General features: G+C 44.6%; 1 protein-coding gene across 4 annotated transcripts; it reads right to left on the bottom strand.

Annotated features, from left to right (window-relative positions):
* Positions 1-235: 235 nt before the first annotated feature.
* Positions 236-24650, bottom strand: paqr6 (progestin and adipoQ receptor family member VI). Of its 4 annotated transcripts, XM_068702185.1 has the most exons (9): positions 24483-24650; positions 11191-11462; positions 9360-9487; positions 8779-8984; positions 6511-6637; positions 5101-5197; positions 4671-4815; positions 2138-2443; positions 236-1902 (listed from the first exon to the last, which is right to left on the bottom strand). In XM_068702185.1, the coding sequence occupies exons 1-8, from the start codon at positions 24541-24543 to the stop codon at positions 2178-2180; spliced, it is 1302 nt and encodes a 433-aa protein (XP_068558286.1). In that variant the 5' UTR covers positions 24544-24650; the 3' UTR covers positions 236-1902; positions 2138-2177. The 4 variants fall into 4 exon arrangements, with proteins under 4 accessions (XP_068558286.1, XP_068558285.1, XP_068558288.1 ...); XM_068702184.1 differs by having other exon boundaries at positions 236-2443; XM_068702187.1 differs by lacking the exon at positions 24483-24650 and adding an exon at positions 23952-23988 and having other exon boundaries at positions 236-2443.
* Positions 24651-25100: the final 450 nt, after the last annotated feature.

Below are 25100 nucleotides of genomic sequence, written 5' to 3'. Positions count from 1 at the left end.
TGTGTGTGTGTGTGTGTGTGTGTGTGTGTGTGTGTGTGTGTGTGTGTGTGTGTGTGTGTGAGAGCATTAGTCGAGCGCCTCCTGTGGGCTGTGTGTTGGAACTGCGGGTGTTATTAGTGGAATTAAAGAGTAAACGTGTGCAAAAACATGCTTTAAAAACCGATTTTATACAAATGAGCCTTTCCGAAGAGTCGGTCAAGTAACACGAGCGTTGTTGAAATGTGTACCTGCAGCATGTTAGAGCTACAACACACACACACACACACACACACACACACACACACACACACACACACACACACACACACACACACACACACACACACACACACACACACACACACACACACACACACACACACACACACGTCCTCCCAGTTAAAGCCATCAAACGACACGCCTCTGAAGGCTGTATACACAGTACTGATACGACCGCTGTGATGAGCTTATTAACAAATTCATAATTTATGCATCATATCAAGTCATTTATGTCCATTATTGAGTCCTTAGAATGTTTATATTCATACACGTTTTATAATGATGTCAAATCAGGAGCTGGAACAAATGGAGGACATGTTTGGCATTTTGGGCAGAAAAGTGACTGAAATGATTAAACTAATGTCAAAACAGTTCAGTCAGTCAACTAATCAAATTAATAATTAATTAACCAATCATTTCAGCTATGTCGTTTTTTTATTAATATTCTTACAAGTTGGAAACCGACTGAAATAATCTTTTTTCACGTGTTTTAAGGACACAAAGATCAACAACAACCGTTCATTTAAAGCACTATAGTTACTTTATCTATTCCCAAAAAGAGAAAAACATTTCTCTATATCCATGTTTATGCAAGATAAATATAATACAATTCTATAAACATGTAATTATTATTTCCGTGGCGAATGTAGCCTCATGGGACAAGACAACCACAGTGTATGAGGAGTGGGACTGGATTGTAATACTATGTAAGCACCACAATACCGCAACACCACAGTACTTTATTCTCTCTCCACATCAGTCAATTCAAAAGCTTATGAATTACAAAACACAAGCACTGAGTTTAAGTGCTTTTGTCCATTATTATTATTATTATTAATAATGTTCTGAACAGGTCTTATGATACGTGACGGAAGAACAAGAGAAAATGGTGCCGTTTGCTCTGGACACACAAAAAAAAAAAATACTCAAGACAGTTCAGGGGGCACGAGGCCACCATGGTGTTGTCATGGAAATGAACGGTTATTAAAAAAAAAAAAAAAAAAAAGAAAAGAAAAAAAAAAAAAAAAAAAAAAAAAAAGGTACCTGTCTTTTAATCACTGTTGCGCTGTAATATATTTTTTTTTCCCCTTCTGCTGAGGGCAGATTGTGGGGTTCACAACAAGGAAGGCAATCAGGAGAAAAGAAGCACATGACCTGCAAATCAATCCCAGTCGCTGCCGAGTGGAATCAATACGTGGATCTACTGTACGAGAGCCGCATCCCATTATGGAGCGCTGAATGAGGGTCGTCTCCGCTGAAGACTGTTGGTACAGAGAACAACGAGCCAAGTAGTCCGGTTACACAGAACACTTTGAAAAAGGAGATTCTGGCCTAGCATGCGCAACCAAACAAACGTCAGTTATTCCAAATAGAATCCCTGCAAACTGCGACGTCAGACGTTTCCAGTTTTACATTTAAGCTCGTAGCGATCCACTGTAAACATCGGAGCTCAAACGCGGGTCTGCAATGTGTCGACTAGTGTTTGCGACAGCATGCGTCCTTCAACCCAGAGACCTTTTTTAATCGAAAAACGCCCATCGAGGAACCATGAAAATAAATTAAACAGACATTTTGTACACGGCAGACATACGAGCTTAACGTGACATCGGAAAAGGGCTTCGATGGGAGCGACTGGGTCCTCAGCTGCTGAGCAAACACAGGGACAGACGCATCGGGTGTGTTAGGACAAATGCTTTAGTGCTGAACAGGAATGCGTCAAAATCTTTTACCTCTGAATGACAAAACTACACACACACACACACACACACACACACACACACACACACACACACACACACACACACACACACACACACACACACACACACACACACACACACACACACACACACACACACACACGCTGAGACAGACACACCTTTCCTTTGGAAAGTGAATGAGACATTTTGTCCCGCCCCTCACTGCTCCTTGCACTCGCTCTTTGACGTGCGCGGCGGGTTGGCGCCGTGGCAGGGCTTCCACAGCAGCGGGGTGCTGAAGATGCCGATGATGCCCAGGTTGAGGGCGAGGCTGGCGGCGAGTATGCCGACGGTCCCCAGGAAGGAGGGCATCGCTCCGTGGGCCAGCAGCCAGGTCCGCCGAGACGCCATGTCCGCCAACACGCCCTCCATCTGGAAGTGGGTCCCCACCACGGCGCTGACGTGGAACAGCTGGTGGCTGTGGCCTGCGTGAGGAGAGAGAGAGAGGACACGACGAGGTGAGGGTCTAAAAATTGGCGGAATCTCACCTCTGCACTGCTGTGTGCGAACTCTGTAGGCAATTTATGAGAAACCAGCCCCCCCCCCCCCCCCCCCCCCCCCCCAAAAAACAGTCACATCCTGACCGCTGCTGGAGGACGAGTCCAGGAGAGAGCGTCGGGGAGAGGAGCGCATCGCTGTCGTCATCAACAACCGTAAATAACTATCGCAATGGTTTCATGTGGGCAGAATAACATGATTGTTTATCACAGCCACAGATAATGGATTTTTCTCTTCTTTTTTTTTTGTATTTGATGTATTGATTGCTGTCTGGATTTAAAAAAAATATAACAAAAAAAAAAATGCTTCCAAACTAAACTGCTATTATTTTGATCATCCTTTTTGTAATTCTTCAAGTAAAAATGCCATCATTACATTTCTCTGTGAGAGAGAGAGAGAGAGAGAGAGAGAGAGAGAGAGAGAGAGAGAGAGAGAGAGATACACAGACAGACAGACAGACAGACAGACAGACAGACAGACAGACAGACAGACAGACAGACAGAGAGAGAGAGAGAGAGAGAGAGATAGAGAGAGATAGATATCTATCAATCACCTGGCCATAATAAGATTATTATTAAAATGCAACAGAAGGCACATCTACATGTAGAATAGTCAGTTGACCAACAACATTAAACTCTCAGTTGCAGATCAAACCATTAATAATTCATTCATTTGTGGATTTAATTATTCATGTCAGGTTTTCTTTAATCGATGAAATGTTTTAAAGAGGAACTTATCTCACTGATGCGTCTCAAACAAACCACAGGGACAAAGTTCAGTGAGACCGAGACGAAACAGAGACTTTAAACTTTCTTTAATTAATAATTCACTGCCTTGTTTGGTGTTAAACTTCTGTTCGTGAGTCATTTCTAAACGGCATCAATCGAACCATCTCCTCTCTCTCTCTCTCTCTCTCTCTCTCTCTTCTTTTCACAGTGACGAACACGGCAGCTGTGTGAACCACTGAGTGCAGAACATTTTTAGACAAAAGAAAAGCGGCCCGTTTGAAACCTTACCAGAGTAAACGGCCGGACGGGCAGAGCGCTTCGCTTGGCGCTGTGTGTTGTTGTTTGTGTCGGTCGCGTGCGGCAGTCGGCCGACGAAAACATTCGAGAACGGGCAGAAAGACGGCCGATAGAGAAGATGGAGCCCCGTGTGGAGCGCAAAGCTGCTCCAACTTAACCGCTGGGAGCACGTTTTTTTAAACTGCACGTGGTGCTCAGAGTGTAATTTGGACATTTTATTCCTTTATATGCCTGCTCTTTTTTATTCAAACTTCTAAGTCACAAAGTTGCCCTCGATGCCTCCTGGTATGAAGGTAGATTTGTGTCTTTATTACGCAAACAAAACCTTTGCTTTCAAAACGAAAAGCTACGGTTTCAAAACCAAAAGCTACGGTTTCAAGACCAAAACCAAAACGTAAAGCTACGAGTTGAGTTTGGATGTAGTGGGCGGGGCATACGCTGCTGAATGAGCCAGGAGTTTCTATTGGTGGGTTCGACTTGGATCCCGGCATCTACTTCCACTGTAGAGGTTACTGTGATGAGCGGCATGGAGGTAAGTTGACATTCTATTGCTCTGTTAGCACTTCACTTTGTTTTCATGTTGTTAGTGTCGTAGAGTCTCTTTTTTTAAAGAACGACATGAGGCGTTGTTGACATGAAGCTTCACTTTCTGCGTGCATGTGACGTAAGTCGAACCCACCAATAGAAACTCCTGGCTCATTCAGCAGCGTATGCCCCGCCCACTACGTCCAAACTCAACTCGTAGCTTTACGTTTTGGTTTTGGTTTTGAAACCGTAGCTTTTGGTTTTGAAAGCAAAGGTTTTTGTTTTGCAACCAAAAATTATAGTTTCATAAGCAAAACTAACAAATAATTTATTCTCAGTTTATATATTTTCACTTACAAACCTGATTTTTGATTGCAGTGCGAGAAATTTGCTTTCAAAACATATTTTTTTGTTTGCGTAATAAAGACACAAATCTACCTTCATACCTGGGGACTGCAGAGTAAAAAGTGTTCTCTAAAGCTCCACCGGAGTACTTTCCTACATGTACTACTCGTCATCGTGTTTCCTCAGTGAGGGCATCGAGATTTGAAGGCAAACCAGCCCAGTTACAAACAACCTCGAGCGCGATCCGCGGCGGACATACCGAAGTAGTCGAAGCGTCCCGGGGCCAGCCTCTCCGGGAGGTGGGCGGTGAACAGGAAGCAGGTGAGGAAGGCGAAGAGGAGGTGGTAACAGTGACTGGACAAGGCGTCGCTCGGGACGCAGCTCCCGCCGCAGCACAGAATGATCTACACGCAGGAAAACAAACAACAAAACAAAACCGATTTAAGATCTCTTTCTTCATGTGGACATTACTGCCATCAACACTGCAGGACCGCAGCGTCGATAGCAGCCTTTCTGACCTCGTTAGAGACAAAGACGTCCAACAAACGACTTGTGTATTTGCGCAAACTAAATCGTCGCAGCGATCAGAGGGGTCAGTTGATGGCGGCGATACATTTCTATTCGATGGAGAAAAGACATCCGTCTCGCCGCACTCATCAGCTCTGCGCGCAGACGACGCGGACACTCACCCGGTAGAACAGAGGGACCGTGTCGAACACAAAAGGAAGGACAAACGCTCCCGTCCTCAGAGCTTTGCTTCTCTGTGGGAACTGAAGCTCCAGGAACCTGTGGACACAGACGGAGGACAGCAATCAGCTGTTTTTACTCATTTTGATCTGGACATAGCAAGAGGAAACAAAAGTGATACAAACATACTAATTAGCCTTCTGTTCTAGAAGATTGTAACGTTAGCTCACGGAGAGTACTAGCTTATTGTACATCTATTTGTACTACACTCTACCTTCTAACGTCAGTGGGTGTAGTGGTCACAATCATAGAATAAAAATCATCAACTTTCAAACTGAAACTAAATAAAACGATATCCTTTCAGAAACAATACCACCACAAGTTAAAATATGAATATGGGTAATATGGGCCGCCTTTCAATCAGACGGTCGGCGGTTCGATCCCGGCTCCTGCTCCACTAGTCTCATGTCAATGTGTCCTTGAGCAAGACACTTAACCCCAAAATGGCTCCCGTAGCTGTGTCTACGGTGTGTAGATAGATACTGAATTGTAAGTCACTTTGGATAAAAGTGTCTGCTAAATGACTGTAATGTTATGTAAAATAAATATAGAAAAATATCTATATAAAAATAGAAAATGAACATAACTTCACTTCAGGTTTTCTGAGCTATAATGTATCACCACCGCAAAAGGAGACGGCGTGAATTTCCGTCAACGCTCATGACGTTGAACCACGGAACCTGAACAGACTTGACTCTCCAGGAGATGGCGCTGTGCGGCAACTGCTTCACAGTTTAACCCCGCTGTGTTCACATGCCGTGTCGTCTTGCGGTATGAAATAACAAGAGGATGAACTAAATGTTTCTTTTTATCAAATGCCATTGAAACTCAGCTCATCAGCTCAGGTCTAATGTTAACCATCTGGGGGTCTGGAGTGTGGTCGTAACCCCCCCCCCAAAATAAAAGATCGAAACATCACGGCCATCCTCACACAGCTCTCCAACCACGTGTGTTTCAGCTACGCACTTCTGAGACATCATGGAAGAACTACTATAAGATGCTTTAAGAGCACGAACTGAGGTCAGACTGGTGCAGCAGTTCACCGTCGATCAGTCGCTAATAAAGTCAGTCAAAGAACTGCATTTGTCTGAGTTTCAGTGAAGAGCTTAAAGCGTCACATGACGGAGTTTCAACGTGACGAGTCCCATTTAGTATTTGTCCCGGCTTTCGCTTTCAACCCTTGAGGCCCGATGTTCACGGTCAACTCCTGCTTGCATTTACCTGAACTCCTGACAGTTATTACAAAACTTAAAATACCGAGAAAAAAAAATAACAAGAAGACGTGTTGTACATTGTTGGCCAGAGGCAGAGCAGCAGCAGCAGCAGCAGCAGCAGCAGCAGCAGCCACTCACCTGGAGTAGCAGGACAGACTGGTACAGAACAGCGTGTTTCCAATGGCGATGGGGACAAAATGCTGATGGAGCCAGCTGTTCACCAGGCACTCCGGCATGACGTAGTATCCGTAGCTTATGGCACAACCTGACAGCAAAGCACAGGACATTCAAAAAATAAAAGTGAGTCGATTTGATCCGAGAGCTTGGCGTCGTTATAGGAGCGGCTCTCGTTTTAAACTTTGAGCTCCCTGCCTCTCCTGCATGAGCTTTTGTTTAAATTCACGTCTATCCCCAGTTTATGTAGACGAGAGCGTCTTTGTATGAATACAAATGCAGTTCTTTACATGTCATGTCTTATGATTACTGTATTTTAATATGCAAACAAACGTATACAATCTGTAACACAAGCCAGCACAGAGCAAACATTCACTGAGAAAATAAGAGTGAGGAGACCACATATAAACTACAATAAAAAAAAATGTATTTAATATACAATCAAAACACACCAAAAATGAAGCCGTGCATTAAAACATTTACGCTTGTCCATTTGAGTATTTAAAGCCACAACGACGAGACGATGAAACCTCATTAGACGTATGAGTGCGTCTTCTGAAGCAACCACTAGGTGTCAATAAAGTTTTGAATTCCACGCAAGGATCTGCCCTCTTCAAAGCTCCTCAGTGGACTGAAATAGACAGTGTAGCAGCCTCCTCTTCCTCCTCCACCTCCTCCTCCTCCTCCTCCTCCTCTCCTAGAGAGCATCTGCTGCGCTGTGTGGAACGACTTCACCAGTAACGCTTTCCTTTTGTCCTTCCTGCTGTGAGAAAACCTTCTCACAGCCCCCTTATCCCCGAGACGGACTTTTGAACATTTTAAACTGGGCAAATCTTGGCACTAAGAGGCTTTGTGGTAGATTAAGGATCAGTCCGCTGGGGACCACCGGGAAGTGAAGAGGCCCTCGGTTAATGTCCGACTGCCTCTGGGATCAGAAACCCGCCCGTAAAAGACAAACGCTGCGTAATCTGAAACGCACGCACGCACGCACACGCACACACACACACACACACACACACACACACACACACACACACACACACACACACACACACACACACGTGATCGACAGGCTCGCCTTAAAAAAACCACACAGTTATGCCTGAGGGTGGAGCGCAGACGAACTGAAGAGGTGTCGCGTGTGCGTACTCGCCTGCAGACAGACGGTGACGGCGGACGCTGCAGGAACCGGTTTTCCAATGAGCACGTGTGCGACAAGTCGTGAATACTTCACTGACACTTTTGTTGGAATTCCAAACTCCTCTGTGAAGGCCGACACAGTGAAATACTACTCGTAGGAGGAATATGGCCGTCAGGTCAAACACACGCTGCCCCGGGTGCAGACAAGTCATGAACCAGAGAGGAGATACTACTGCATGGGCTTTGAGAGGATATGGAAATCAGACACACACACACACACACACACACACACACACGTCAAAAGGCAAATCAACACACACACACACACACACACACACACACACACACACACACACACACACACACACACACACACACACACACACACACACACACACACAAATAGGCAACAGTGCTCTGAATTGTTCTGGCAATGTCATTCACCAGGGAGATAACACGTTATACTTCTGTTACAGATGCTGTGTCAGCGTTCTGAGGAATTGATGATTACTACAAACGGCAGAATAACACGCCAGCTTAGAGTTCACTTCAACCTGCTGGTCTCAAGTAGTAAAAGGACAGTAACGTTCATGAGATATTAGCTCATCAAATCGACCTGCCAGTACCGTTTAGGTGTAAAAACGAACTGTCATCTACAACATTATGTGAATTATTTGAGAACAAGAAGACTTTTACGTCATCCAGCTACATCCTGGACATTAAGAGTTTTTACGTGGATCTACTGGACTGTACTTTTTACGGGTTAGACACCGTCTTCCAAAGACAGTTGGTCTTGATGTCCATTTTGGTCACGAGCTAATATTTTCCTTTGCACGTTGATAAACTCAAATAAACTAAACTGTTTTTATCTTAACATACAGAGATTTGAAAATGGTTTGAGGCCCAGAGACTTTTGTAACATTCCAGAAAATCCCAAAGTAATATGTAACTAAGAGAAGCATGGGGAGAAAAATGCATATAAGATGCTAATCCTGCACCGAAGTCCTTCAAAATAAATAAGAAAAAAAACAAGAAAAGATTAAAGTTCAGAGTGTTTTGCAATGTAAATACAGACTTGTTTTTCGGACCTACCCAGGCTGTAGAGGCTGAGCGCTCCGTAGTCAAAGAAGTAGCAGATGTGGCGGGACTCTGGGGACATGGTGCTGAAGGTGTGCGCACAGCTGGAGGTGAAGGGGTAAATGCAGATGAGCAGCATGTACACCAGGAGGGGCCAGGTGTAGCTGTCGGTCAGGAAGTTCATGGTGGAGCAGAGGACGCAGAAGCGCCACAGGAAGTACCTGCAAAACACCAGTTTTGTTCATTTCAGTTTGTTTATAGCAATCAACTCAACTCAAACTGCTTCTGTCCCACACTTGACTTTTCAGGGCTGTTGTACTTTTGACTTATGGGTCACCCTTGGATTTTTGGGGATCCCGCCTCAACTTTTTCCCCCACCTTTCTAAAAGATCTTGACGGTACATTTTAGCCACCTGTTTATTTCCCCTGCAGCATTACGAAGGATTTAAGGGATTACATCTCCGATGGTCAACAAAGACACATATTAGATGTTTTGGTACGACGAGGCAATAAACACCCCGAACAAAAGTGGACGCACTAAATGAACACGTGAGAAACTTAAAACGAGGCGCTGAGGTCCAGGTTGCTGCACGCACCATGTTGGCAAGAAGTGGGTCCAGATGTTGATCGTCTCGTTGTTCATCTGGAAGCTGCTGAGGACGCAGTCCAGTGCCGAGCTCCGCGGGTGACGGTACCCAGAGATGATGCTGTCCTCCCTGAACACCTGAGGAACCAAGCAGACGCCCCATTACAGGACCTGAAAGTCCGACTTCCCGTCTCATCTCACTTGAGGGTGACATTTAGGATTTGTGGGATTACAGAAACTCGTTTCCTCGCTGCATTAAAAGAAAAATCCTATCTTATCTTAGGACAGGAATTCAGCTCTTACAGAACCGTCCTAACTTAAGTTACACATCCTCAGAGTGGCATTGAGCCTTTCCTAAATTCTAAATAACATGAACACCAAAATGTGATTGAAAGGCCACTCAACCCGTATGATGACCCTTTAAATGTAACGGACCATGGATTGATGGGTGTATATTTAACGCCAAGACAACCATCGATTGTCTAAAAGTGTGGTTTCCTCTCCTCCATGGACACGGTTAGCGCCTCCGACTCCTCCTAGCTACAAACGAACACTCGTCTTGTTGTTGTAAGTGACGATCCTGGATATTACGGCGCGTCCATCTGCAGAAGCATACCTGTGAATTCTAATCTAAGATACGGTGCGTGACGGGACGAGAGCCGACTGGACGAATCCAGCTTCCAGTTATTGTGGATTTCTGAAGTTAAGAGGTCTGAGACGGAGGGGGAGGACACAGCCGTGAGTTGTCCTATCTTTGAAACTTAAGCTAGGACAAGCAGTTTTCTGCACCGAGGCCACAGGTGAGCAGGAGGAAACGTCTTGAGGGGTGAAGCTCACTCCTCACTGGACCATACTTTTGGAACCTGTGACGTCTCACTATTACTGGAGATTATTTAAGACTAAAACTGCTTTTCTGTGCTGATATTTGATTTTTTTTTTGGTGCAGTCGTTCCTCACCTTTTTTTTTTTTTTTGGCTCGTACCATTTAAAACAAAAGCAGCGTCTACTTTCAGCCACTCGTCACAGTTTGCAGGTCTGATTCTTAAGAAATTCAACCTCTTATTGTTTCGTTTGAATAACTGTTAAAGCATCAAACTAAATAAATTACAGTTTTGAGAAACCCTTATAAAATTTGTAAAAATATTTAAAAAAAATAAATAATTGTGGAGCAGAACTTCTAGTTGGACGTGCTGAGAAGAGAGAGAAACAAAGAGGACAACAATGGAAACATTCTCCCTGATAACACTTTCAATAGTCTGTATCAACTTGTGAGGTTGTTTCTCAAATATTTAAACTCCACAAACACAAAATCAAGGACACATCATTGAGTACACAACACTGAAACTGTTGTGATGTAAAACCACTGAAACAATGGCCGCTTATCAGATCGGATCAGATAAGTACACAACAGCCGGGTGAACGCCCGCCAACCCGTCCTACTGGAAGTGCGTGAACGTACTGGGAGGTAAGCAGCTCAGGTGTGATGAAGATGAAGATGAAGAGGTAGAACAAAAGATCCTGCTTCCTGACAAAAACATCAAACGTGATGAGCCGGGGTCAAAGTTCTTACGACTATTGTGGCAAATAAAGAACACCGTAAACGGTATTAACAGAATAATAATCAAAACTATCTTGAAATAGCACAAGCAGTGTTATTAATCGAGCTCACAGCACCACCTTGTGTGACCCAATACCAATTATACAATCAGTGATTGTAGAGGATCTGCCTCAAGATGCGAGAGGAAGGTTACTTCCTGGAGTGAGAATCAGGAAACGGGACATTTGAGATTCACAACAGGACGAAACAAACAGTGCGTGGCGAGGCCTCCTTCCTTCCGTACCTTGGGGATCTGGTGGATGTCAAAGAGCTGCGGCAGCTTGATGCTGAGCATGTCCGCGGGCAGTCTGATGACACCCCTCCCTCGCTGACAAACCTCCCAGAGCCTGGCGCGCCCCCCGCGACACAGGACCACCCAGACCGGGTAGTCGACCGCCGGCATCCGGGGCCCTTGCGCTGGACCGTCGGGCTCCCATTGCAGACAGCGTCCCCAGCCCTGGCTCCACACGCCTCTGACGCCAGTACCGACCCCGATCCCCCGCCACACCGGAAACACTGCAGAGACGAAACAACAGAAACACACACACACACACACACACAGTGAGACACACACACACACACACACACACACCCGAACAGTAGTTCATGACTGAGAGATCTGCAGCAGACCCCCTGTGTCACCAGCTGGTTCTGGTGATCAGGGTTTGTTGGTTGTTCGCCGCTCCAGGTTCAAAGTAAAAAAGGAGGAAACTGTGCTCTTAAAAGGTTCTAGCTCTTCACATTTAGAAGTGGTGTAAAAATGTATTACCCTCAAAGGCAAGGCAAGTTTATTTGTAGAGCACATTTCAACAACAAGGCAATTCAAAGTGCTTCACATAAAACCATTAAAAGCATCAAAACATAATGCAAAAGAAAAGGAGATTTAAAAACAATTAACGATATTCATTGAAACATTAAAACACTAAAAAGCTAAAAACAGAATAATAGTTGCAGTGCAGTTTAAGAAATAAAATACAGTAGTAGTAAAATGCAGAAATTGATTAATGTCCTTGAATGTGGTTCAATCAAAGGCAGCAAACAGAAACGTCTTCAGTCTGGATCTAAAGGAGCTGAGGGTCTCTGCAGACCTGCAGCTTTCTGGGACTTTGTTCCAGATGTGTGGAGCAGAAGAACTGAACGCTGCTTCTCCATGTTTAGTTCTGACTCTGGGAACAGGAAGCAGACCGGTCCCAGACCACCTGAGGGGTCGGGATGGTTCATAAGGTAGCAGCAGATCCCAAAACCATTCAGTGCTTTATAAACCAACAGCAGCATTTTAAAGTCAACTCTTTGTTGGACAGGAAGCCAGTGCAAAGACCTCAGAACTGGAGTGATGTGATCCACTTTCCTGGTCTTAGTGAGGACTCGAGCTGCAGCGTTCTCAATCAGCTGCAGCTTTAAAGCTTCAAAGTTACTACAAGGAACTTTCATTGTGTCTTGGTTCATGTGGATGAAAAGTGGCAGAGTCTAAGAGAACCAGATGCCCTTTAGAGAACCTCTCATTTTTTACTGCAGCAGGGTCCGATTCTTCAGCTCTGCTTCTGGAGCCAGATGTGGGTCTGGTCCATGGTGGTCCTCTGGAGTCTGAGCTAAAAAGGGGTTTCTGGTGAACCTGAATGATTTCATCCGACATGTACAGAATCAGAACGGGGCGCATCTTTGCAACGTTGGCAAATATTACATCAGCGTTACAGCGGACGAGACGAGAGTCCTCCAGTGCGGCGTCTTCGTTGACCGACGCCGACAACAATCCCTTATTGTGGCCGCCTTTGAGACGCATCCACACATCAGTTTGAAGAATGCCTGGCATTGTCACACCGCAGTGTCCTGTGACTAAAGGCGGGCGTGTAATAACGCGTTTGAGAGCAGAGCCGACATCACACATTCCTTTCTCCGTCTACAGAAAGGGAACGCCGTTAGGTAAGCGTTACTTACGCCACAACATGGTGGGAACTCTGTAGGCAGACTGGAGCGTGAGGAAAGGAGGCGTTCGTCTACACAATATGACGGAAGCTCTTCTCAATTCGTATGGATTCATCTCTACAGATCACTAAACTACAAAGATGATGCACTTTGGAGGAAGGTGGTGAAAGTGAAGGATTGAACAGAGGAAAATAAAAGGAAGGCCGAATGGGTAAAGTCTGTCAACCAGAGGTGTGAAATGGTCCGCTCAGTGCGTGTGTGTGGTTCACGATTCTTCAATAAAATAGATGTAAGGGGTCATGTTATGAGTTCACATTAAAACAAATATTGGCCAAATGTTTTAAAATCGAAAAAAGAAATCATCAGCCTCAAAATCCAGTATGCGCAAAAACTATTAATACAGTAAAAAATTCATATACTAATAAAATCCCACATCTTCAGTAGGAAAATGTCCTGTAAGGCCACACACACACACACACACACACACACACACACACACACACACACACACACACACACACACATTAACATACCATGGCTGCCTGCATAAACTGCACACCAGGTTTAATGATATGGTTCAGTACTGGAACATAAAACATGTTTTTAAAGTCAATTTCACCTTAAAAAGTGAATTCCTCAAACTGAAAGCCAGCGCTCTAACCACACGACAACCCTCGTCGTGATATTGTCTCACCAGAGTTTGGGTTTATGTTCCCCCAGACCTGGGAGTCGTCTGTCCTGTCATTCCAGTTAAAAAAAAAAAAGGTAGAGGGGCTCCTCCTCTCTTGCGGTGCGGAAGGAACAAGAGGAGGCCGCCGCCGCTCGCTGCGACCCAGCTGCAGGCCCCGGCCTGTTAGAGCTGGGACAACGAGAGCTTTGTGGAGGCTGGAGCCTCGAGAGTGCAGGGGCCAACGGATGACTGTTACACGCTGCGCTGGATGGAAATGAGGCTGCTCACACTCTCTCACACACACACACACACACACACACACACACACACACACACACACACACACACACACACACACACACACACACACACACACACACACACAGCATCCTGTCATGGAGAACATGCACAAATACTCTGAGCACTGACATGCGTGCACACTGGTACAAATCCTGCATTCATCACGGCTGGATAACATCTGAGCAGCACACAACACAACACAACACAACACAACACAACACAACACCGACGCACACAAGACCACGGCTTGTGTGACGATGACAATAGCAGCGAACAGCCACTGGGTTCTCTGCTCATTTGAATTCAGATCCTCGGCATCGCGAGCTGCCAATCCGACATCTGTGCATGCAAAATCTAGATTAGATTATAACTCTATATGATACGTGTTGAATACCAATGTTGAATGCACTTGTAAGTCGCTTTGGATAAAAGCGTCTGCTAAATGACTGTAATGTAATGTAATGTGCATGTTATGAGCAGATGCAGGGACTTTATAGCAGTTTAGCTTGTGTTTGTTGGTGTTTTGAGTCTCTTTGAGGAACAAAGTCCTGGAACTCACTACCTGATCCCAGGTAGCAATCCTGGTCAATTCAGCAACAAACCTGTACTCGTGTCCAGCTCTTAAATGTGATGTTTTTAACGTGAGCTGCACTGTAAAGACTTGCATTGGACAGCTGTTTTCAGTTTGTCTATGTATATTGTATCCGTCTCAAACAAATAAACCATAAACAAATCTGAGTGGAGTCTCTGTGTAGTCGTTTTGTCTCTGTGTAGTCGTTTTGTGCCTCTCTGTAGTCGTTTTGTGCCTCTCTGTAGTCGTTTTGTGCCTCTCTTTATAGTCGTTTTGTGCCTCTCTGTAGTCGTTTTGTGCCTCTCTTTATAGTCGTTTTGTGCCTCTCTGTAGTCGTTTTGTGCCTCTGTCGTCGTTTTGTGCCTCTGTGTAGTCGTTTTGTGCCTCTTTGTAGTCATTTTGTGTCTGTGTAGTCGTTTTGTGTCTCTTTGTAGTCGTTTTGTGCCTCTTTGAAGTCGTTTTGTGTCTCTGTGTAGTCGTTTTATGCCTCTTTGTAGTCATTTTGATCCTCTTTGTAGTCGTTGTGTCTCTGTGTAGTCGTTTTGTGTCTCTGTGTAGTCGTTTTGTGTCTGTATAGTCGTTTGGTGCCTCTCTGTAGTCGTTTTGTGCCTCTGTGTAGTCGTTTTGTGCCTCTGTGTCGTCGTTTTGTGCCTCTGTGTCGTCGTTTTGTGCCTCTCTGTCGTCGTTTTGTGCCTCTCTGTCGTCGTTTTGTGCCTCTGTGTAGTCGTTTTGTGCCTCTGTGTAGTCGTTTTGTGCCTCTTTGAAGTCATTTTGTGTCTGTGTAGTCGTTTTGTGTCTCTTTGTAGTCGTTTTGTGCCTCTTTGAAGTCGTTTTGTGTCTCTGTGTAGTCGTTTTATGCCTCTTTGTAGTCATTTTGATCCTCTTTGTAGTCATTTTGTGTCTGTGTAGTCGTTTTGTGTCTGTGTAGTCGTTTTGTGTCTCTGTGTAGTCGTTTTGTGTCTGTGTAGTCGTTTTGTGTCTCTGTGTAGTCGTTTTGTGCCTCTGTGTAGTCGTTTTGTGCCTCTTTGTAGTCATTTTGTGTCTGTGTAGTCGTTTTGTGTCTCTTTGTAGTCGTTTTGTGCCTCTTTGAAGTCGTTTTGTGTCTCTGTGTAGTCGTTTTATGCCTCTTTGTAGTCATTTTGATCCTCTTTGTAGTCGTTTTGTGTCTCTGTGTAGTCGTTTTGTGTCTCTGTGTAGTCGTTTTGTGTCTGTATAGTCGTTTGGTGCCTCTCTGTAGTCGTTTTGTGCCTCTGTGTAGTCGTTTTGTGCCTCTGTGTCGTCGTTTTGTGCCTCTGTGTCGTCGTTTTGTGCCTCTCTGTCGTCGTTTTGTGCCTCTGTGTAGTCGTTTTGTGCCTCTCTGTCGTCGTTTTCTGCCTCTGTGTCGTCGTTTTGTGCCTCTGTGTCGTTGTTTTGTGCCTCTGTGTAGTCGTTTTGTGCCTCTTTGTAGTCATTTTGTGTCTGTGTAGTCGTTTTGTGTCTCTTTGTAGTCGTTTTGTGCCTCTTTGAAGTCGTTTTGTGTCTCTGTGTAGTCGTTTTATGCCTCTTTGTAGTCATTTTGATCCTCTTTGTAGTCATTTTGTGTCTCTGTGTAGTCGTTTTGTGTCTGTGTAGTCGTTTTGTGCCTCTGTGTCGTCGTTTTGTGCCTCTGTGTCGTCGTTTTGTGCCTCTGTGTCGTCGTTTTGTGCCTCTGTGTCGTCGTTTTGTGCCTCTCTGTCGTCGTTTTGTGCCTCTGTGTAGTCGTTTTGTGTCTGTGTAGTCGTTTTGTGTCTCTTTGTAGTCGTTTTGTGCCTCTGTGTAGTCGTTTTGTGTCTCTGTGTAGTCATTTTGTGTCTCTTTGTAGTCATTTTGATCCTCTTTGTAGTCATTTTGTGTCTCTGTGTAGTCGTTTTGTGTCTCTGTGTAGTCGTTTTGTGTCTGTATAGTCGTTTGGTGCCTCTCTGTAGTCGTTTTGTGCCTCTGTGTAGTCGTTTTGTGCCTCTGTGTAGTCGTTTTGTGCCTCTGTGTAGTCGTTTTGTGTCTGTGTCGTCGTTTTGTGCCTCTGTGTCGTCGTTTTGTGCCTCTGTGTCGTCGTTTTGTGCCTCTGTGTCGTCGTTTTGTGCCTCTGTCGTCGTTTTGTGCCTCTCTGTCGTTGTTTTGTGCCTGTGTAGTCGTTTTGTGCCTCTGTCGTCGTTTTGTGCCTCTGTGTAGTCGTTTTGTGCCTCTGTGTAGTCGTTTTGTGCCTCTTTGAAGTCATTTTGTGTCTGTGTAGTCGTTTTGTGTCTCTTTGTAGTCGTTTTGTGCCTCTTTGAAGTCGTTTTGTGTCTCTGTGTAGTCGTTTTATGCCTCTTTGTAGTCATTTTGATCCTCTTTGTAGTCATTTTGTGTCTCTGTGTAGTCGTTTTGTGTCTCTGTGTAGTCGTTTTGTGTCTCTGTGTAGTCGTTTTGTGCCTCTGTGTAGTCGTTTTGTGTCTGTGTAGTCGTTTTGTGCCTCTGTGTAGTCGTTTTGTGCCTCTGTGTCGTCGTTTTGTGCCTCGTTTTGTGCCTCTGTGTCGTCGTTTTGTGCCTCTCTGTCGTTGTTTTGTGCCTGTGTAGTCGTTTTTTGCCTCTCTGTAGTCGTTTTGTGCCTCTCTGTCGTCGTTTTGTGCCTCTGTGTCGTCGTTTTGTGCCTCTGTGTCGTCGTTTTGTGCCTCTCTGTCGTCGTTTTGTGCCTCTCTGTCGTCGTTTTGTGCCTCTGTGTAGTCGTTTTGTGTCTCTTTGTAGTCGTTTTGTGTCTCTTTGTAGTCGTTTTGTGCCTCTTTGAAGTCGTTTTGTGTCTCTGTGTAGTCGTTTTATGCCTCTTTGTAGTCATTTTGATCCTCTTTGTAGTCATTTTGTGTCTCTGTGTAGTCGTTTTGTGTCTCTGTGTAGTCATTTTGTGTCTCTTTGTAGTCATTTTGTGTCTCTGTGTAGTCATTTTGTGTCTCTTTGTAGTCATTTTGTGTCTCTGTGTAGTCGTTTTGTGTCTGTATAGTCGTTTGGTGCCTCTCTGTAGTCGTTTTGTGTCTGTGTAGTCGTTTTGTGTCTCTTTGAAGTCGTTTTGTGTCTCTGTGTGGTTGTTTTGCCCCATTACATAGTACATGTGCGTATTTCTGTCTCTTTGCAGCTATTTTGCATCTCTTTGCAGGTGTTTCAGTATCTTTATATTCGTTTTTATGTTTTAGGTGTTGTAAGTGAAGGGCCCCTGGCACTTTGGGCCCCTATGCCTGAGGCCCGTTCAGTAATCCATCCATGGCTATAACTGGCTATGAGAGATGGAAGATGAAAGCGGGGAACTTTAAAAAGCCAGATGCAGCCTTTTGAGTGGCCAAACAATTTAAGAATGGAATGGTTACAAATCATTTTTGACAGTTGACTTGATGAACCAGAGAAACTGTGCATTGTCATTGGGAGACATTTAAGCGCTGAGGCTTCTCAGATCTTAGTGACATGCCGTCCAACAAGTTTCAAAATCATGAGACATCGTGTACTACGCTCTACATTTGAACACGACCCTTAATCCCATGCATAAACAGCATGCACCTACAGAAGTGTTTTACCGCTCAGGAGAGGCCCAACTTCAGACACAAGAGGCAGGAACAGCATTTTATCAGAGCTTCACGCTCAGGAGGACCGGAGCAGAAACTTCAGCACAACATGCGGGTCCTTCTATAAACAACAGGACGTGATTGAGACACGTTTGTCCACGATCCCAAAACAAAACACACAAAGTAAGGATTCACAAAAAACCCCAAGATGTAACAGTGTCATACAAGCATCAGCCAAAAACACTCTTCACCCCAACCCTCTTTCTGAGGGCATGCCTCTCACTTGAAGGAATAACCGAGTCAGCCAGTAAGCCGTCTCCACTTCGTGTTACATAAAACACATGGACCCGTGCAGAGATAGACAGGACAAACGTTTAGTCGGTCTGATACAGATCTATTAGACGGGGTTCCAAATCTCAATTTGCCTTCCCTTTGTAGAGCCGTTCTAAAAACCTGGCCGGGACAAATGCTTTATGTTCGAGTGGTTTATTAAGTCTTGCATGACGTTTCCTGAGGATATGTGGCTCCTCCTGTCCAGCGCTTCATGTCAAAGTGAAACAACAAAAAAAAAAAAAAAGGTGTTTTGAGGGAGTCACGTGATTTAACCGTTTGCGCCTGACGTTTAGCGCTCTATAACGTGTCAGCAAAGCATTCGGGTTTTTATAAAAACATGAACGCATGATGTGATTTCGGCTCTTTCCCAAAATGTCTGATTATCCCTTTAAAAGCTGAAAGTCTTCTTTAAACCTCTTGAACCTTTTTATATGAAACCCAGTGAACTAAAGAATGAAAAACACATGATCGTCTTAAGAGTGCTCCGCTGACTCAGCATTGCAGTCCTATTGTCGATGGACAAGGATCAAAAGGATCGATGAAGCAGAATCAGTTTTTCATTCCACATATTCTTATTCCTTGTACTTCCTGGGTTACCCAGAATGCAACTCAACCGCTGACAGTTCAGTCAGACGTTCGGTTCACACTGCTGCCGTTACCTGTGAGTTCTGCAGCAATTCTGAACCGACCCAAACAACACTTCCTTCCTTTTTTTTTTTACGTTTCTTCTCTTGACGTCCCAAATTCTTTCCCACCCACTCGTGACGTCGATCACGTGACCTTTCTCAATGGACGTCTTTATTGGCCGGAGGCTGACAATAAGAGGGCTGTGCAGGAGAACATGTTGCTCACACACACACACACACACACACACACACACACACACACACACACACACACACACACACACACACACACACACACACACACACACACACACACACACACAGGGTTCACCGATTAATGCACTGTTTCATAAACAACATTTTTTTTTTTAATGTCATTGTGGCATTTCATTATGATTAACTGTTGTCTGCAACATTTTCCCCCAGAATTCCTTGAGGCAACCACCCACACAACACGCCTCAACGTGCTTCATCCACCTGTTTGCTCTTCACGCCGGTGAAGAGAGGACTAACAACTAAAGCAATTAAGAGCTATGAGAAGGAAAGTGTTACTGGTTGCGTAACGATGCGTCCGGCTGCGCTGCACTGAGGCTGCTGGCAGAGGAGGGATTGGTTCCTACGATCACTTGTCTTCTTATATTCTTGAACATGAGTAAATAAAGAAAATCTTGCTTTTTTTGATTTTGGGGAGACAGACAACAAAACCTGAGGTCTGCTGACAAGTCATTGAAATATCTCAATGTGACATCATACGACGCGTATCCATAACAACAAGAACAACAACAACAACAGCTTCACTGTGTTATGAAAGCTGAACTTCTTAATGTTTTGGACAAACAAAACAAACTAATCTTGGGCATTTTTCACAATTTTCAACATTCTATAGAATAAATCACCCCCCCCCCAAAAAAAACAAACATTGCTCAATTACTGGATGCCGATGGGATCATGATTATGCTATTTCATCCAACAATTAAGCAAATGGAGCTTAATATTGCTGTTTGACATAACTTCAGACTACATCAAATACATAAAAGAAAAAGCTTTGTCCAAAAGTATTAGTTTCTGAATCTTGGAAAGTGTGAGAAACAGTAATGATGTAAAACAAATGTTTAACCCCCCCCCCCCCACAGACCTCTGGACTAAATCACAATTTAATCACATAAATCACTCTTAAGAAGAACAACCTCTGCATCTGCATCACTTCTCCTCTTACAGACCTCATCAGATGGCTTTAGAACTTCCCTCTTTTGGCTTCAAGTCTGAAGTCATGCTGGAATGTGGGTTGGTTTTTTTTTTTTTTTGGGGGGGGGGGGGGGGGTCAAAATAAAGGTCTTCCTCGTTGGTCCCCCCCTTTCCTGGTAAGTGTCTACATTACACTGCTTATGTAACACGGTGTTCCCACAGATCACGTTGGATAGCTGCAGGAACAAAGAGGCAACCGTCACTGTCCCGAGAGCCATCACAGCTACAGTATCTTCACTTCTTATTGTGTTATTCAACCAAGTAGTTCTTCTACAACCTGCATCTGGGTTTTCTTTCAAAGAAAACAAAACTATTTCTCAAAAATGACAAAGTGTCCAAGTACAAGTATCAGCGTGTTCCGTTGACTTGCGTTCCGACTGTTACTTGACAAATACGAGGAACACGATGTCAACAAGGAACCAGTTTGTCAAGTCATTGCTGATCAAATATGAACTCATACATTCAAGCAGGAGACAAAAGGCTCGACTGGCTGAGCGTGTTGTGGAGACACGAGCACGTTGCAACCCCCCATGTCATCCCACCCCACCCCCCACCCACTGCTGCATTCCTCTAGTGTAGTTCTGAGTAGTACCTGCACACAACTAGCAACACACTTTGTCGGTCAGCTGCAGCGACAGAAAACGACCACATTGAACAGGTCTGGCTTCACATGTTTTGCAGGAAATGATTATTCCATTTGTCAATTAACCTGCAGATTAATTCACAGATTTAACGATCAAGCTACAAAGCGTCAGGATAATGTAAGGAAATTATTATCCCCACTTCCGAGAAACCAAGGCGGCATCTTAAAATGTTTTTATTTTTTTCCAACTAAAAAAAACCAAAAGATATTCAATTTAAAAAAAATATAAAACAGAGAAAGCAGCAAATCCCCATATTGGAGAAGATGGAATTAGGGAGTTTTTTGCACGACAAATATCTTTGTATTATTTTGTTGATTATCAAAACGGTTGTTTGCTTAATCAGATAAACGTTGCAGCTCTACATTGAGATGTAAAAAAAAAAAAAAAAAAAAAAAACAATGGCTGCAACTCTGGAAGGTGACCACGGTGTAAATACACGGGTCAAAGCACACGACACATTCCCTGCCTGACGCCCTGTGTGGGCCGTACGCCGAGCAAGAGCAGCTCGAGTCCATGTGGCAACTGCTTACAACGTGGAAACATCAAAAACATCTCCAAAAAACTAAAAAAAAACAGCACGTGGATTTAACCCGGACACATCTCCAGAGCAACCATTTAGGAAGAAAAAACAACCCGCGAGTCACATGGCGCTAATTCTCAGAATGACACCATTGCTCATTATTCATCACGACTTCCCTGGAATTATTTTAACAATATATATATTTTATATTTTTAAAACAACAACAACACAGGTAGCAGCTCCAGGAGACAGTGAGGAGACGAACAACAGCTTTTCCTGAAAGCAAAGAAACTTCGCCTCAACAATGCCGCGATGCACCGCGAGGGGAAACATCATGTTCGCGTCTTTTGTCACACAAATACTTCTTCTTTCGACTCACCGCGACCCTCTGGCATGCGGAGGTTGTTGGATTCCTCCCCTCGTCCGTCTCCGTAAAAACGCTAAAAGCCTATCTCGTGTGTGACAGTAGCGGCTGTCCGTCTTTCTGCTCTCCCCCTCTTTTCTCTTTCTCTCTCTCTCTCTCTCTCCCTCCCTCCCTCCCTATCTCCCTCTCTTTTGTAACAGAGCCAGCTCCACAGCCTCCTTTTCCCGTTCTTGTCACGCACGAGCCAGTAGGAAGCGCTGCTCGGCGCTCACGTGGATCACTGGAGCAACAACAACACGAGCCATGTGTGATCCACGACGCCTCCTGCGCGCGCCTCAGGTAACACGAGGAAGGAGGTGGGGGTGGGGGGGGATTTAGAAGGATGTAAGAAATGTGAATGTGGCGGAAGTAAGTAATATCTGTGATTGAAACGCTGCAATGTGAAATGCATTAATTTACTTATTTACATTCATTTACTAATTTACAAGTTGCAATACTACAGGGTGGACATACTCTTCAACATTTTAATAGACTGAAAGTGCAAAAAATGTTTGCATCCAAAAACATATACTTAACATAACAAACAGTATAAGAAGTTCAAGTTATCCTCACCTCATTTACCAGCTGCAACATTTAATTGAACATACTAAGGCACCACTAATTATGAATTATGAATCTGTAACGGCCTATAATACATCATGGATAGCTTACCGTGTATACATTTTGCACATTAAGATCTATTTCAATGCACTTTTACTTAAAGCTACTACAGAGAACTTTCATTCTGTTTTGAATTTGGCACCAGGCTCCCTTTAGAAAACCTCTCATTTTACTGCAGCAGGGTCTGATTCTCCCGTGCCTCCGTTCCTTCCAGCGGGGCCCAGCAATTCGGCCTGGGCCTCCAGCTAAATAGAAATAGCCATTGACGTTAGCGTAACAGCTAACAGTGACAGCAGTGATGGAAAACTACTTTATACAATCAGCGCAATCCTCTTGGAACCGTGGATGTCTTTAAAACGTCATGGCGATCCATACAGATGTTGACATTTTTTTCAATCTGGACCAAAGTGGAGGACAGACCAACAGAGCTGTGCAGCTATCATGGCTAAAAAAAAACAAAAACTGTAGTGAACTCATGACAGTGATGACCACGGTGACCAAGTCAGTGATGTCACTCGTCCACTGTGGTAAAACACATCACTCTGGGATGTCCTCAAGGTCTCACAAGTCCAAGTTGCCTTTGGCTCATTTCTACCGGATCACATGACTCGGAGGAATGAGCCTGTGGGGGATCCTCCTTTGTCCAAACTCGGACCAGGGAGGACATCCTGTTTTAAAAGTGCACAGAGCAAACATCCAGCTTGTGTCAACACGGCTTTCTGTCCCATCGTATTTCTGAGAAGGTCTCGTTTGGGTCCAACCCCAAACAAAGAGCAGCGTGCCGTTAAACACCCCGGGGGACACAGTACCACACCTCACCTGATGTGTACAACTATTCAGCTGCTGTACCTCCGAGAATCTGGAATAACTCGTCTGAGGAAACCAGCAAAGCAGAAGCACATTTTCAGTCAAAAATGTGCCTAAAGTATCAATAAAAGTCCTCACAAAAGCAGGAGGCTCCTCAGGCTGTTATTCTAATGTTATTGTTGGTCAATGTGGTTCCGTTTATGTAGCCGTGAATCATATTTTATAACCCGATCATCATCACAGCAACCAGAAACTTTCAAATAAACACAGTGTCATGTTCCGTCTGTATTGTAGAAGTACAATAGAAACACTCGAGTAAAGTATTAAGTACGCCAAGTTGTACTTAAGTCACGGTAATTTGCAACTTTTCCCAATAAGTTTACATAATGTTGAGAGGAAGATCGATAAAGAAAACACAGGAAAAGAGCATGAAAATGAAGAAAAACGTTCATCCCCAATACAAATATCATCATATTTAAATTGTGGAGAAACGACAAATTAAAGCTGTGAACACCAGAGCGCACGAGAGGTCCAATACCCCGACGACACAGAGCGTGTTTATCACGCGTGAAGTGAGGAAACGAGGCTTTACGAAGGATTCGGATCGAACCGTTTGGCAAGGACGCGTTCGGTTCCTCGAAATGGGAGTGACCGTCGAGTGAAGTCCTCCGGGGTCTCTGCGCGAGCGGAAAGGGAGTGAGTTTACCGAAAAACAAGGGAGTTTTAGGGAGCGATCGAAACACGCAGTCACGGTGGTTGTAATGATGTCCACACTCTCGAACACAGAAACCGGGTCTGACCTTTCAGCTTCACGTGTCCGATGGGCTCATTGTGGGCTCAGATTGAAGGGATTCTGCAGCGTGGATTGGGGGGGAAAGTAAGTTATGAGGTAACTTTCTGGGAATATATATATATATATATATATATAAAAAAAAAAAAAATTATAAATCCATAATTATTCCAGAGTCGGGCACTTTCCCCATCGCTCCAACCCCCCATCGCCGCCCCCCCCTCCCCCTCTTCACATTCCTGCAGTAACCGAATCAAAAAAACAAACACCACTACCTCCCCCCCAGTGTCGAAATCCCACCCTGAGGGCTGAGGCGTTTTTCCATTGGATGTGGCAAAAAAGCCCCCCCCCCCAAAAAAAAGCCTTGTTCACTGTCAGGAGACAAGGCAGAGAGGACAAGAGCTCCAGCATCATTACCATAAGAGAGCAAACATGGCTTGCTTCAATTCTGAATGAAACGCATGACCACTTCCAAGAGGTTTCTCTGCAAGAAAACGATTAAGAAGAGTCCAAGCGCGTCCAAAAGACAAAAGTTACTTACGCATAAACTCCAGACAGGCGAGGCATTTCCCCAGCGCGAGCACAGACCCCTGCATGGACATAATCTCACACAGATCACAGCTGCTTCTGACTAAAGTTATGAATCTAACCGAAGGGCTTTCTGTACGTCGAAACCTCTCATCCTGTCCCAGCAGCCACGCAGCCTCATGGGCTCACTGAGAGAGAGGATTGCCTCGGGTCAGTGAGGTCCCCCCCCCCCTTACCCAGAACAAAACAAAAAAAAAGAAAAAAGAAGGGAAAAAAAGGGGGCCAGCACCAGCGCCAGTGCCAGCCGTCTTCTGTTGGAGCGGCACTGACCCGGCTGCATGGGGATTGGTTATTCCGCGTGCTCGGCCGATGGTGGGCATGAGGCCCGGGACAGAGAGGAACACAAAAAAAAGAAAAAGAAAAGAAAGAATGGCACATGGAGACCTAGTTTGAGAGGCTTCAGACCAGTTGAGCGGGTTCAGGTCTCTTGAGTATTATTAAACTCTGTGCAGTGTTGTGGCCTCCGAATTGGACTTCCTGACTTGTCTTTCATTTCATGTGTAGTGGAGGACGTGGTGCTTCTACAGAGGGTTGGTCAAATGAAAAACAAAACCAAAGAAGAAGAAGAAGA

This window comes from Cebidichthys violaceus, unplaced genomic scaffold (genome assembly GCF_023349555.1).
Source record: "Cebidichthys violaceus isolate CVI_PGR_0920_01 unplaced genomic scaffold, fCebVio1.0.p SCAF_81, whole genome shotgun sequence".
NCBI classification, from domain to species: Eukaryota; Metazoa; Chordata; class Actinopteri; order Perciformes; family Stichaeidae; genus Cebidichthys; species Cebidichthys violaceus.
Note: the sequence above shows the minus strand (reverse complement) of the source record. Positions and strands in the feature narration are given on the sequence as shown.